The sequence below is a fragment of the Anthonomus grandis genome, chromosome 3 (genome assembly GCF_022605725.1).
Source record: "Anthonomus grandis grandis chromosome 3, icAntGran1.3, whole genome shotgun sequence".
NCBI lineage: Eukaryota > Metazoa > Arthropoda > Insecta > Coleoptera > Curculionidae > Anthonomus > Anthonomus grandis.
Genome location: NC_065548.1, coordinates 796566 through 811981, shown reverse-complemented (window position 1 = coordinate 811981; position 15416 = coordinate 796566). Strand labels below are relative to the sequence as shown.

Genomic DNA, 15416 nt, shown 5'->3' with positions numbered 1-15416 from the left:
ATAATATGACTGATATAATAATAATTATTAACAAATTGATTACAAACGGATTGATATTCAATGGGTTTCTACAGTTATTTAGCCACCTTGACATTTAAGATATTTTTGGTAAAAGACGGCAACAGTGCCTCAAGGACAAACAAAACAAAATGGCGGCATTTTCAAAATTTTTTAATTATCCACTAAAGTTATTAATTGATTAATTAATAAAGTAAAAATTAAGGTAATTCTGTACATTTTTTCTTTGTTTTCATAGTCACTTATCTTCATTGCAAAATGTTTAATTAATTTTTAATCTTTAACCATATAACATGATAATATGATAGGTATGGGATGTTAATGTGGTCAATATCCTTTTAGAAAATATTCTTAGCACAGACTTGATATACAATAAGGAATGTTCTTAGAATATAATTAGAATTGATTATTGCTAATTAGGTGTATGTGCCACTCAGTTAAGAGTTTAAATAAATTTGACCTTAAATTTGAAATTCATTAAATCAATAATAAATCTGAGATAATAATTTTTTTGTTTATATGTACTATTTCTGCTCCAGTAAGATAGTAAAGGTTCAAAATTGTTCAAACATAAGGTAGTAGTTTTCAGAAAGCAATAAAGGGCATATAAATTCCAAGGTCGACATTAAAAAGACACCTCCCTAACCCATCTTAATGAAAAAAAAAAACTGGTACATACCTGGCTGCAAACAGGCACAACACAACCGCACATACCGTAAACAAGGTGATCCACCAGGCATTGGAATAATCCAACAGTTCCAAAAAGGTCTTTTCAAACATGATTTAGTGTTTATTTAGCAGCATCGAAACATTTTTTTTTTATGATAATTAAAACGCGAGATTCGCACGTAATTATTTATATTCACCACGACGGATCGTAGACCGACAAACGCTCGGACATTTCAGTATAAATAAATAAATGAAATGGTTATAAACGACGGGAGCAACAAAACAAATCCCCCACTTGAATATGTAAGAGATTGCAGCACAATTAATTGTGATCGGCAAGGACGCTTTGCTGATGGGCGGGTGACAGGGGGTTTTTCATCCATCAGCTGAGTTTGACAGCTGTCACTGTCATCGACATCAGCTGGGACGTCAGGTTGACATTTTAAGTTAGGCAACCCACACACACCCATATACAATTTATTATTATTATTTTAAACTTTTTAACTCATTATAGCCAATGATTTAGTCAAATTAAATCTGTCTGTTACCATGGCAATATTGAATATCAAACAACAGCTGACTATCAAAAACTTTGACGTTTACCTGTCAAAATCCCGGATAATTTGTGCAATAATAATACTATTGAGCTTGTGCACAATGGGTTCAGCGGAAAAACTAATCAGCTTAGAGTTCGAGGTGTTTGGAAGGGTACAAGGTAGGCCCCAGCAGTTAAATCACAATCACATTTTTACATTTAGATTTTTTTAGGTGTCTTTTTTCGAAAGGTAAGAGCTCTTATGAATCAGCAATAGGCATTAATAATACTTTACCCATATTATGTAGTTTACACAAAAAGAGGCGTTGAAGTTGGACCTCAGAGGATGGTGTATGAATACAACCAATAATACAGTCAAAGGGTACTTGGAAGGACCCATTGATAAAATTGCTAAAATGTAAGCATAAATTGCAGGATAATAAAGCTTACAATATGGAGGTGATTTTGTTTAAGGAAAACCTGGTTGCAAAAAACCGGGAGTCCTCAGTCAAGAATTGATAAGGCTGTCTTTACTAATGAGCAAGGCATAGCAACATATACATGTGATACATTTTCAATTAAACGTTAAATTATTTTCTGTAGCTCAGTATTATAAATAAAAGGCAATACATTTAGTTTTATTGCATGTAGAGATGAAATAATTTTTTTTGTTCTTATTTCTTTAAAAACTGTCTTTGTATCACATTTGTAAGTAATTTTAGAACACACTATAGATCATAATATAAAACAAAATTCCCATGTGGTAATCTTTAATTATTATTTACGTTTGAAAAAATGATAAATAAATTTTATCATGCCATTCGTAGATAACGGTCGTTATATGCCGTCCAAATGAGAATAATTTAATTGTAAGGTCAACAACATTCAGCCTACGTTATTTTGAGTGCTGTTGCATGAATAATTAAGTGTTTTTAATTTGGGGACTTTTTTTCAATTATGTACGTGCAACTGTGTAGGTTACGGTGTAAAAACGTTCTAAAAAAGTGCGGTTTCGTACGGTTTTATCAGAGCGATAACGTGTTCGGGTATAAAAAACCATCTAAAACAACATTTAACAGTAAGTAGTGATATTTCACTCCTGCTTCCCCTAGTTTATATGTCACAATTGTCAAACCTTTAATGAGTAAACATTTGTAAAGTGGAAGGTGGGGAAAAAAGAAATTATTTTTAATGAATGGAATTTTAAGAAGTTATTAGTGAAAATAAGCTTTATTAAGAAAAGACAGAGTCTCCAAACATATAAGATATAAAATATTTCAAATATAAATAAAATGTCAAAACGTAAGTAAAAGAATAAATATTAATAAAGGTTCAGAAAAGTATAAACAATTTCATAGAATAGTTGTGTCATCAGCAAAATATTAATTTATAAATGTAAGATCATTTATCCTAGAAATTAGGAATAAAGCTGGACCACTGAGGAACGTCCTTGAACCAATGCAAACTTTTTGTCATGAACTAGATAAGTAAAATTTAATGCATCAAAGTCATAATGGTGAAGTTTACGCTGCAATATTCCATGATTAAAACAATCAAATGCTTTTGATAAACCATAAGAAGCTACCGCAGTTACTCTTGTCCATATCATTAATCCCTGAATACAAATCCTCTAAAAACTGAAAAATAGCATATGCACTTAATAACACTGAAGTGGACCTAATAAATTATTGGTACCCAAAAAAGTTAGCATTCTGAACTTGACGAATCTCTTCACAATTTTGGATTGATTCGACAGTAAAGATATAGATCTGTAGTTGGAAGGGTCATCTACATTTTCACCTCTGTAAAGAGCAAAAACATTTGCAAATTTAAGACAAAAAGAGAACACATCAGATTCCCATAAAAGATTAATAATGACCCAAAACTGATAAGAGCAACATCCATAATTGATACAATTAAGACAGACATTAGAACATACCCAGTCAATTAATGAGTACGTAAACTGTAACTTATGAGTTGGACATTTATCATGCATTTTTAGATTAAAACATTTAATTAAGTTAGTTACTCTTATTGTTGTAAATGAAGCAGAGTCAGAAAGATTTATTTTAAAATCTAGAAGAACTGGGTAGCACAGACAATTATATATATTTTTAATATTTATAATCCCTCTTTTATTGATTATAAATATAAAAAAAATATACAAAATTTGCATGTGAAACGAATGTTGTGATAAAAATAATAAAAGATATGTAAATATGAAGGTACATACAAAAAGTTTAAAGAATATGATAAAGATGAAGGACATTTCAAACTATAATTAGAAACTGAATTACTGATTGCAGGATGTGTTTTGTTCTGCATAGGGATTACAAAATATTTGTTTTCTAAATGATTTAATCAAAAATTTACTAAAAGAATTAACTTATTTAAAACAGCAATTTCAGAAGCGACCTATAAAACACAACATATAGGTTTAAATTTTCCCAAAAGGCAACAACAAAATCAAAGCTTTGTCCATCTGATATCAATAAATTTTCTTACTGCTTGAAAACGATTAGTAGTTCAAAATTTAGATTTTATATGAAATAATGAATGTTGATCTACAAAAAGAAGAATTAACTGTATAACCTGGGATACAGATTAATTTTCCTTCCCTAAGCCAATGTTCTGTACCTAGTAATGTTAGGATATTCACAATTATCTATCAAAAGGTAAAATTAATTCATTTGATTTATATTTCTGGACTTGCGTTCAAATTGATAAGGAAAATGTGTACTTACACTTTGTATTTCTTTATGGCTTACTATATTACTAAAATATTTACCTCAATACTCGGAGTTTGTCAAATTGCAAGTTTTTATTAACTAGATCTATAAAAATCAAATTTGTACTCTTTCTTTGTGAGATTTTTCAGATTAGCATCTTTCAAAGTACTTTCTTTTTCAATGGAGTATAATGACTATTAACATCTAAGTTAGTAACGGGTTTTTTTTAAGCTGGATTAATCTTCGTACATTGGAAGATTCTCGGTTGCCATTGATTGGTCATATGAGGACCATAACAATTTCTTTGTTTTTTTTGTCAGTTTCAGAAAAATGGTTAGAAAACCGTCAAAAATCCAGCAATTTATACAGACTGGTAACGGCTTATAGGCAACATGGACACAAACTGGCCAACGTCGATCCGATTTCATTACTCGATGACATTTCCCATAAGTATTTAATCATCGATTGGGGTTTTTTCAATAAGTTAATTCTATAATATTTTTTAGTAGTGAGGGGACTGAATTAAATATCGCTCGATACGGTTTCACCGATCCAAGTGAACAAATCGATTTGCCGGCAGGTATTGTTAACATGCCAAAGGATAAAGTATCGATAAGCGAGTTAGTCGAATTCCTGAGCCAAACTTATTGTAACTACACTAGTATAGAGTATCAGTATATAGAGGTAAGAGGTCTTCAATGTTAAACGTGACATTAGTGACGCAATTTATCGTTGCTAGAATGAGGAAGAGCGCGAGTGGTTATCACAAGAATACGAGCACCTGTCAACACAAGAATTGGAAAAAAACGTGAAAATCACGCTGGCCAAGGAGCTGCTCAGGTCCGAAGAGTTCGACCATTTTATGGCCAAAAAGTTTGCCAGTGTTAAACGTTATGGGGGAGAGGGCGCGGAGAGCATGATGGGGTTTTTTAGGGAAATATTCGAGTTGGCCGCGAAGGGTATAATTGGCAATTGCTGCCCTTAAAACGTCCACCACTTTTATGTCACACCATTTTAGACACGTTGCAGCACATTGTATTGGCGATGCCGCATAGGGGACGCCTCAATCTGCTTACGGGACTGCTCAACTACCCTCCGGCCCAAATATTTAACAAACTAAGGGGCAATCCGGATTTCCCGGACGACTACGTTTGTTCCGGTGACGTGCTTAGCCATATTAGTAAGGCACTTTATAATCAGTTATTATTGCTGATTTAATGCAATCGTTTTCTTTTTAATAGTTTCTTCCACAAACTTGTCTTATGAAGACAGTAAATCAGTGCACGTGTCAGTATTATACAATCCCTCGCACTTGGAGGCCGTCAATCCAGTTTCCATGGGAAAAACCAGAGCGAAACAATTGGGAGTGAAAGATGGTGCTTACAACATCAGCTCGAATTTGAGTGATAAAGTGCTGAATATACAGGTGAGGCCCTAACAAGTGACGTCACTGAGGGTATTATACTAGTTTGCTTTTGTTTTAGATATAGTTAAAAAAAATTATTTCTGACGAAAAATATATATTTTATCGACGTTTCGATATCCATGAGATCATTCTCCGGACTCTAAAAGATACAAATAAAATCATTGAACCAATCTTGAACTATAACGAACTATAATGTATAAGTATAGTTGCAATTATTATTTATTTAATTAATTTATTTTTTAGTTTTTTTAATGAAGGTTAAGAGTTTAAGAGTAAGCCTTTGTAAGCAAATAGGCAGTATTGTATCATTTGCTGAATAAAAAGACATTTTATTATTATTATTATTAATCTTATACAACTAAAATGACATTGAATAAAATTAATTATTTTGGAAAATTGGTTACAAAACATAACTAAAACAAAGATAGCTAACACTTAACAAAATTTTTAAATTTAAAGACTAAGATATACGAAAACGTTTGTAGTTTGTTAGTAAATGTACTTCTTAGTATAAATATATTTTAAAAACATCTTAGGATCAGGAATGTAATAATAATAATTATTGCGAAGGGTTGGGTTGATATATGTTGGATTGATGTTAATATTCTCCCAAAGATGCTAACATGGTTAGCGAAACACGTGTCGATATTAAAAATACAGAGTTTTGGTTAGTGGTAAAACTGTCTCGTAATTTGAGCATCACATCAAAGGTTCCAACCGTAGGACTATAAAAAACATTATTAAAAAAAATGTTCCTTACGTGTACAAAAATTAAAACAACAACAAAAAAAAAAACAAAAACCACGACACAATTACAATTACATTCAGGTACAATTCGTTAAAAAAAAAATTAATAAAAAAATTTATAAAATTTATTTTTTATACATTAAACCTCTTGCCTAAGTTATAGTTTCTTTAGTTATAATTAAAATACATTTATAATAGGATTGTAGAATTATTTTTAACATGGGTTAAATTGTACCTAGACGTTCAAAACCAGAAAAACTTAATTTTTTAATACACTGTGAGATCTAAATTTGGGACACAAACACTTTTTGACAAAAATTACATTTTGGGTTTTAGTTTTGTCTTTTTGGTAACAAAATAATTAAATTATAGTAACTTGCACTCAGATCATCAGTGTCTTGTTTTTTGTTAATACTTGGGGCCAGTTTGGTTTTACCTGAACCGAAAATTTGCTAATTTTGCAATTACATTTAATTGAATAATAATTCAAGATTCGCCTATTAAAATTTTTTGAAACTTTGCACGAGGGTTTGCCAGATTGGTCTCTTCAAAAAGTTATCTTACATTTTTTCTGTAAAATGTACGGGAAAGCCAATAATTGACCCCCTTAAAATTTACATGGGATTTCCTATGTTCCGCTCGGCGACGCGCCACCCGGTATACTAATTTGCTTTTGTGGGATATAGGTCAAAAAAAACTACTTCAGACGATGAATTATATATTTTATCGACGTTTCGTTATCTATGAGATCATTCTCAAGACTCTGAAAGATACGGTGTATAATGAACTTCCGAATTCACTTAAGTGTATGTCCATTGCTGGTTTTAAAGTAAAATCAAGGTCGCATTTTCTCACGTTACAGATGGTCTCCTTATAATTTAAAAAGAAAATGTGTACATTTTTTTTCTTCTTTTTTAGTTTTATGTCATTGCTTATTTTCCAACTCTTCTTTCTATAACTGCTCTTTATGTAATTTGGTACAGTATAATTCCTCTTAACCGGTCGACGGATTAACCGGCCTGTTTACAACAGCCGAACGCAACGCAATATTTTCGAAGAAATTCACCGGCGAGGCGATTCGGCTGGGATTTTACCGTTATTACGGGGAGATCCCTGTGAACTGAACTATAAACGATGTTGGATAGGATTATTTTGTCGTTTTGATCAGCTTGGTTTGTTGTTGCTGTGGGTACGTACAAAACATAACTATTTCCTTAACAATGAGTGCAAAGCGCAAAAGAATTGTGGTTTCGATGGATACACGTTTAAAAGTGTTAAAGCGGATTGATAATGGTGAATCTGTGGCGAAAATCTGTGCATGCAGAATTTAATGTTGGAAAAAGCACTGTAAATGACTGGCGAAGAGATAGGCATTCGATTGAGGAGTTTTATTCTAAAATGGAATCTGAGCAGCCGTTGTACGAGAAAAAAAACGATTTGCGAGGTCGTCGATGAAGCTTTGTGGATCTGGTTTCTTCGGGAACGTCGAAGAGATTGGCGGCCCAATTTTGAAAGAAAAAGCTCTGGCTATCCACCAGAAGATAAATAATGGAGGCGAATTTGTGGCAAGTGATGGTTGGCTTAATCGATGGAAAAAGCGACACGGAATTCATTTCGCACATGTAAGTGGAGAAAAACTGACTGCTGATACTGCAGGTGCGACAGAATTCAAGACTAAGTAAAATGGTTAAAACAGAGAAATTATTTCCAGAACAAGTTTATAGTATGGATGAGACCGGGCTAAACATTAAAATGTTACCAGAAAAAACTGTTCTAGGCAGTCATGAACAGTCTGCCTCTGGCTTTAAAAAGAACAAAGAACGTATTACAGTGACTGTTTGTTCGAATGCAGCGGGAACTCATAAAATTCCTCTTTTCGTTATTGGCAAGTCTGCTAAACCACGGGCATTCAAAAACTTGAATCCATCGTCCCTTCCGGTCTATTATAAGTCACAAAAATCAGCGTGGATGAATGCAGACCTGTTTAAAGAGTGGTTTAATTTAGAGTTTATTCCAAGAGTTAAAACTTGCTTATCAAAGCAGTTCTAGTGTTAGATAATGCTCCAACCCATCCTCACGACTGCGATGTAGATGACATAAAATTAGTTTATTTTTCTCCTAATGTGACAAGCTTAGTGCAACGAATGGACCAAGGAGTGATCGAAAGCTTAAGAAGACGATACAGGCGTAAACTTGTTTCTGAAATTCTGCAACACTCGGAGAGTGAACACAAAAGTCTTTTAGAAGTCCTCAAAAAGATCAATATCAAGGACGTTATCTATATGTTAGCTACAACATTTCAAGAAATGCCCTCTTCAACGTTTATTAAATCTTGGAGAAAACTTTGGCCAGATGTTGAGAATCTAGTTGCGATCTCGAATATTGCAGGGACTGAAGAAGAAAAAAACAAATCCACTCTACAACACCTTCAAAAGTTAACGGGTAACGAAGCATTGCAACCAGAAGATGTGAAAAATTGGATGATAAGTTGTGACGATCACCTTGAAAATGAAATTTTGAATGATGAAGAAATCATAGATTTAGCAACCAAAGAACCAGAGGAATATGATGAGAGTAGTGACATTGAAGAGAAAAAAACGATTTCTCATGAAGAAGCCAAAAATGTAATGGAACTTGCATTAAAGTACATTGAGCAGCAACTTGAATCAACTGCATTAGACGTTTTGGTGATTAGAAAATGGAGGGATATCGCATTCAGAAATTCACTGAAGGTTAAAAACCAGAAGAAAATCACAGACTTTTTCAAAAAATAATTACATATTAAACTTACATACTTATGTATATTTATTGATGTAGCCCCTTCATGTATGTAAATATGAAATACATAACTATATAAAGAATATTTCTCTATTATTTTATATTTATTATGTTCGTATATATTTCAATACATATACATATGTATATAACATAGATAATGAACATAATATAATATGTATTATGTACACATATTATATAAGTACACTTCGGATTAACCGGCCAAAACGGCAACCGGCCAGGTATGCAGTCCCGAGGTGACCGGTTAAGAGGAATTCTACTGTATATATTTTTGTTCATGTAATTAGAGGTTAAGTTAATTAGCCCTAGGCTAGACTTCGCTTTTGTAAATTTTGGTATAATAAAAACATTATCTATTTATTTATACAAATAAAATGACATTGAAAAAAATTTATTATTTTGAAAAATTGGTTACAAAACATAACTAAAATAAAGATAGCTAATACTCAACACAATTTCTAAATCTTTTAAATTTAAAAACCAACAGTTTACTATCGATATCATTACAAAGATTAAGATATAAGAAAACGTTTGTAGTTTGTTAGTAAGTGTGCTTCTTAGTATAAATATATTGTAAAAACATCTTAGGATTAGGAATTCATTAATAAAAATTATGTCTGAAAGTAACGAATCTATCTTTAAACGTAAACAGCAGGATATAAACATCATCAAAAACAAACAAGCGGCGACCTCTGCTAAAACTAGTGAAGTCAGGTGACGCGTACCCTGGCTGTAATTGATTGAAATAGATATTGATTATTTTGCTGTGAATCACACAGTAGAGATTGTATGTTTTGCAATAAACGGCAATTTTTAAACCTAATTTTGTATAGGATATTGTCATATATGCTACAAATAAAATTCTAGGGTAATAAAGGAGCTTTAGTTTCTGCTCAAACCTTAATATTTACAAAAAGTGGAGATTGTTGCTTTTGATATGGCGCGCCTCATTAATAATAATAACTGTAATATCATAATTAATACAAGAAATTTACAGGTCCTTCCTTACTCTAGAGTTTTCAGTTTTTATTTATTTTTTTGTTTTCTTATAAAAATCTTTTTTGGGAGATGAATTTTAGCTGTGAGACCAATCATTTCAAATAGCTAATCTTCTTATCAATTCTTTACAGAAGAAAGAAGCAATAAATTGATAAGGTTTGTTGTTATACATTTTTTTGGATAAATATACCTAGGTACTCTTCAGATAGTATTGGTTCTTAGGCTATGCACAAGGTGTTCTTAGTTTTTGTTTTTTCTCATTTATGTTTTACTAATTAGATTGAAATAAGTATTACTTAAATTGTCAACGTCCTATTTTTTATTAATCCTAATTAAGTGTTTTTTACTTTCAATCATTTCACTGACGAGTCAAAATCAATTGGATGTTGAAACTCTTCAAAGTGCTCAGCAAGAGCGGTTTTTGAATTACTGTCGACGAAATATACAGTGCATCCCAAAAGTTATGTCTAAATTCATTTAAAACTCAGGGGTGTGTTCGAAAAAAAAAACGCTCGTTTCATCCAAAAAATGTACGCACAGTGGCAGCATAGTGCGGAGGAGCGCCATCTTGCTGGAAACTTAGTTCTTCGTCAGGATAGTCTGGGTCTAATGGATTTAGAAATAAAGTTAGTAATGCTGGAACTAATTCAAATTGGAGAAAATCGAGATACACTTGTCCCGTTAAAGTCTGTTCAAAGAAAAAGGGCCTATTACTCTTCCGCGCACTATTCCACACCACTCATTTAGTTTTTGAGGGTACCTCTATCATCGAATGCGGATTTTTTGTTGCCCAATATCGACAATTTTGTCTGTTCACACTACCATTCAAACAGAACGTGGCTTCATCTGAAAAAATAATATTTGTCACTAAATTATTATTTAGATTGCACATGTTTTGTAATCGTTCACAAAACTCATTTAATAACTCTTGTAGGGGTGATATTTGTGCTTTTTAACTATTCGGTTAACTATAGATTTCGCCACGTGTAAATTTGCCCCAATTTGGGACAGAGGAATGCATGGATTTTCTTCCAAAGAAAGCAAAACGTCAAGGACAACCAGATTTCGGTAGATCTCTAACATGACCGAATTCTCTACATTTAGCCTCTATTCTACTCACCACCTTTTGATATATCGGAGGACGATCAGGGTGGATTTTATTGAATAATTGAGCAGCTTCTCTTTGAGTACGTTTTCTATCACCAAACCCAACCATGCACAGAATTTCTATTTTTTCTCGTTCCGTTAACTTTACCATTGTGAAAACCGCAACTTTGCTCGTACACTTCACACTTGACAATATCTGTTTGGCGTACAACTGTCATACAGTTTCTATAAAATACACGGTCACCAGCCAACAATAAAAAAAACACGAATGAATGGAATTTTGCTCTGTATAAAAATTCTCAGAGATAAGGTGACTCTTAAGGTAAACTTCAATAATAATGTTTGGTCGTCTTTTTTTTGATAACTGTTGACTTTAGGTATAGGACATGAAGCATGAAACATACGTAGAATTCCACGCGAAATTCAAAGATGAAATAAAAAAATGTGCTTTCATTTGAAAAAATGAAGTTGATGGTTGTAATTTATTTTTGAGCAACCTTGTATATACAAACTTCACGTACAAAAATGCGCAACTCGAAATAAAAATCGACGGGTCCGAGCGTTTCTTCTTCGAACACACCCCTGAATTTTAAATGAATTTAGACATAACTTTTGGGATGCACTGTATAATTGATTGTCTCAAGTAGTTTTTTTTTTTATCTATATGCAACAAAAGCAAACTTATAAACTAGAAATAATTCACGTATAATATATAAATATATATGTGTTATACCTATCATAGGTCCACGGGGACGCAGCCCTAATAGGCCAAGGCGTCAACCAAGAGTCCCTAGAACTGATGACGACGCCGCACTTTGAGGTGGGCGGTACCGTCCATTTTGTCGTCAATAATCAACTGGGGTTCACCACGCCCGGCCAAAGAGGTCGCTCCTCTCGTTACTGTACCGATTTGGCGAAAATCGTTGAGGCACCGGTCGTTCACGTCAACGGAGACCACCCCGAGGTACTTCATTCACTCATTAATTAATTAGTCCACTCCAAGTTAAAATAATGAAAGTTTTACGCAGGCAGTGCTGAAAGCCACCAGGTTGGCCTTCAACTATCAAAGGAGGTTCAGGAAGGACGTTTTTATCGATATGAACTGCTTTAGGAGGTGGGGCCATAACGAGATGGACGATCCTACTTTTACCAATCCGGCCACCTATGCTATTATCCATCAGAAAAGGTAATTTAGGCTGACTAGACTTCACTATACAGGGTGAGTTTTTCAAAGCGCGGAGTAGTATTATGCATTGATGATATTATTTATCGATGACGTGCTCCTGGACTATTATTTGGTTAAGCATTCTTCACATTTTAAAAATATTTTGGACTATACAGAGTGCTCCGAAAAAGCAGGGCACTACAAAAGTTAATTTTTTTAAATGGAACACCCTGTATTGCAAAACATTTTTGAATTCTTTGCGTAATTACCAATCTTTTTTGATAATGGTTTAATATGCTAAAAACTAATAGTTTAGGAGATAAATCAAATTTTGTTAAAAATTTAGAATTTGCACGCATCTCTTTAATATTAAAATTTAGCACCTAAATTTTGAATACAGACTTAATTTTTATCATCAGAAGTAAAATAAAGTTACTTTGATATGCGTGCTATGTAAAATTATTCATTTTGTTATACAGGGTGTTTTTTTTGAAAGGCCAAACTTGCCCAACTTTAAATATAAAAATCTCTCTTATTTTAAATGAAACACCCTGTATATTTTCATGTCATCTAATAGCTTACTTAAGAGCCTATAAATTTTATTAATAATATTCTATCCCTATCTCTAATAGTTTTTGAAATATACTTAAATTTCTTCATTTCGTGTTATTTTTTTCTTATAAAATGAAACAAATTTATGGACGTTTCTTTTTATTAAATTCACTTATTTTTATATAATAAAAGTTAATTTCTGTTCAACAAATGTTCAAAGATATGTCCTCCTTGTTCGATACAAATATTAATTCTTTTAATTATATTTTGTCGAACATGGTATAACATTCCTGGTGTTACGGTTTGACAGGCATCCCTAATTCTAATAATCATATCCTCCCTTGTAGTTGGTTTTGTTGCATAGACTTTATCTTTGAGATAACCCCACAGAAAGGAATCTAGCGGCGTAAGATCGCAAGACCTTGGCGGCCATGCAACAAATCCTCCGCGACCAATCCATCTTTGAGGATATTCTTGATCCAAATATTCCCTTACTGCACGATGAAAATGGGGAGGCGCACCATCTTGTTGAAACCACATACTTTGCCGTTCCTGGAGATTGACTTCTTCTAATAATTCAGGCAATTGCTGCTGTAAAAATACTCGATATGAATGCCCATTCAAAGGTTCATTAAAAAAATATGGTCCAATTATACGGTTATTATGGATGCCGCACCATACATTAAGGGACCAATGATTCTGGTGCTGAACCTCACGTACCCAATGAGGGTTCTCTGTTGCATAATAGTGCATATTATGCCTATTGAAAGCACCATTGCTTTTAAATGTCGCCTCGTCGGAATACATAATATAGTTAACAAAATTTGGATTAATTTCAATTTTGCGAAGTAACCATTCACAAAAAGTTACACGTAGCTGAAAATCTTGATTGTGATGTTCTTGATGCAACTTAATGTGATATGGGTGGTATTTATATTTCCGTGTTGTCCGGTTTACCGTTGTCTGCGAAACATCAGAAAGTAAGGCTAACCTACGGCTACCAATGTGGGGATCCTCCTCAATTTGCAAAAGAATTTCAAGTTCTTTACCTTCATTTGCCACCCTATTAGCAACATTACGTTTTGGCAGATCCACGCTACCAGTCGTCATAAATCGGTCCATAACAACGCGAAAACTGCGGGAATCAGGTGTGCGCCGTTGAGGATATTTTTCTCTATATAGCCTTTGAGCTAGCAGACAATTTTTATTTGCTTCACCCAAAACAAAAATCATATCAATAAATTCATTTCTTGAATAATTCATTTTTAATATTGAAAACAAATATCTAAAAAACACCTTAAAACAAATCTAACTATTAATCTCTAATTAACTAATGTAACTGTCTTTTTGTTATTGAGATTTTTTTCATTTGTTTCCACGGCGCCTTGATGGATACATAAAAAATACGAGGTGCTTCAAAACTTTAAGTCGGCATTGTCAGTTTTTACAGGAGAAAAACAGAAAAATCCATGATATCTCAAAAACTGTTAGATATAGAGATAGGACATTATTAATAAAATTTATAGGCTCTTAAGTAAGCTATTAGATGACATGAAAATATACAGGGTGTTTCATTTAAAATAAGAGAGATTTTTATATTTAAAGTTGGGCAAGTTTGGCCTTTCAAAAAAAACACCCTGTATAACAAAATGAATAATTTTACATAGCACGCATATCAAAGTAACTTTATTTTACTTCTGATGATAAAAATTAAGTCTGTATTCAAAATTTAGATGCTAAATTTTAATATTAAAGAGATGCGTGCAAATTCTAAATTTTTAACAAAATTTGATTTATCTCCTAAACTATTAATTTTTGGCATATTAAACCATTATCAAAAAAGATTGGTAATTACGCAAAGAATTCAAAAATGTTTTGCAATACAGGGTGTTCCATTTAAAAAAATTAACTTTTGTAGTGCCCTGCTTTTTCGGAACACCCTGTATAGTCCAAAATATTTTTAAAATGTGAAGAATGCTTAACCAAATAATAGTCCAGGAGCACGTCATCGATAAATAATATCATCAATGCATAATACTACTCCGCGCTTTGAAAAACTCACCCTGTACAAGGCGTGACTGAACAAGTCAAAACGGGAGTGGCCTTGGAAAGGAAACAGAGAAACAAACTTGATTTTGTTAATTGTACACCTTCTTAGGTCAGTTCCCGACTCGTATTCTCAACAACTGATCGACGAGGGCATCCTCACGCATCAACAGTGCCAAGATATACGGGGCGAGCATTTCGATTGGCTTAACGAAGAGCTTGGGCAGTCCGAAAACTGGCTCCCAAAGGTATTAGTTATAGTACACAATTTACGCTTGCAACAATGTTTTTCTTTCGTCCCTAATTGTTAGGACGTCTATTTTAAATCCCAATGGACGGGATTCGGTCAGGCCCCGGCGGCTGTGACCGTCTGGGATACGGGAATCGACGTGGACCTGATGACGTTCATCGGAGAGAAATCCGTAAAGTATCCGGAAAGTTTCGTAAGTGCACTTTTAGAAGAGGTGGCGATTCCTTTAATTTAAGCGTAATTTTCCAGAAAATCCATCCGACGGTTCAAAGGGGTCACGTGAAAAACCGTTTGGCGCGAATCGGCGAGGGGTTGAAAGTTGATTGGTCGACCGCCGAGGCTCTGGCAATCGGTTCGCTCCTGTTCGAAGGTGATTC

At 33.3% G+C, this 15416-nt stretch overlaps 3 protein-coding genes across 4 annotated transcripts in view; 2 read left to right on the top strand and 1 right to left on the bottom strand.

Moving 5' to 3' along the window:
* Positions 1-1053, bottom strand: part of LOC126734550 (cell growth regulator with RING finger domain protein 1-like) — a 44164-nt gene extending 43111 nt beyond the window's left edge. Inside the window, exon 1 of the mRNA XM_050438232.1 lies at positions 698-1053. Coding sequence (XP_050294189.1) covers positions 698-798 — 101 coding nt within the window. The 5' untranslated portion in view covers positions 799-1053. The remainder of the gene's footprint in view (positions 1-697) is intronic.
* Positions 1054-1119: 66 nt separating this feature from the next.
* On the top strand, positions 1120-1884 carry LOC126734553 (acylphosphatase-1-like). Its single transcript, XM_050438237.1, has 4 exons — positions 1120-1402; positions 1456-1472; positions 1531-1640; positions 1697-1884. The coding sequence occupies exons 1-4, from the start codon at positions 1237-1239 to the stop codon at positions 1809-1811; spliced, it is 408 nt and encodes a 135-aa protein (XP_050294194.1). The 5' UTR covers positions 1120-1236; the 3' UTR covers positions 1812-1884.
* Positions 1885-2061: 177 nt separating this feature from the next.
* The window catches only part of LOC126734547 (probable 2-oxoglutarate dehydrogenase E1 component DHKTD1 homolog, mitochondrial), a 31393-nt gene continuing 18038 nt past the window's right edge, over positions 2062-15416 (top strand). Inside the window, exons 1-11 of one of the 2 annotated variants that reach the window (XM_050438229.1) lie at positions 2062-2300; positions 4272-4401; positions 4461-4635; positions 4691-4910; positions 4970-5131; positions 5193-5377; positions 11769-11990; positions 12055-12212; positions 14902-15037; positions 15101-15232; positions 15289-15409. In XM_050438229.1, the coding sequence (XP_050294186.1) occupies positions 2180-2300; positions 4272-4401; positions 4461-4635; positions 4691-4910; positions 4970-5131; positions 5193-5377; positions 11769-11990; positions 12055-12212; positions 14902-15037; positions 15101-15232; positions 15289-15409 (1762 nt within the window). In that variant the 5' untranslated portion in view covers positions 2062-2179. Of the gene's footprint in view, positions 2301-4271; positions 4402-4457; positions 4636-4690; positions 4911-4969; positions 5132-5192; positions 5378-11768; positions 11991-12054; positions 12213-14901; positions 15038-15100; positions 15233-15288; positions 15410-15416 lie in introns of both variants that reach the window. The other variant, XM_050438228.1, reaches the window with a different exon arrangement.

Excerpts from the sequence above, each read along its gene's own strand:
- LOC126734553 (XM_050438237.1), top strand. The coding sequence starts at position 1,237 with ATGGCAATATTGAATATCAAACAACAGCTGACTATCAAAAACTTTGAC. Across the intron at positions 1,641-1,696 it reads ATTGATAAAATTGCTAAAAT|GAAAACCTGGTTGCAAAAAA; the intron begins GTAAGCATAAAT and ends ATTTTGTTTAAG.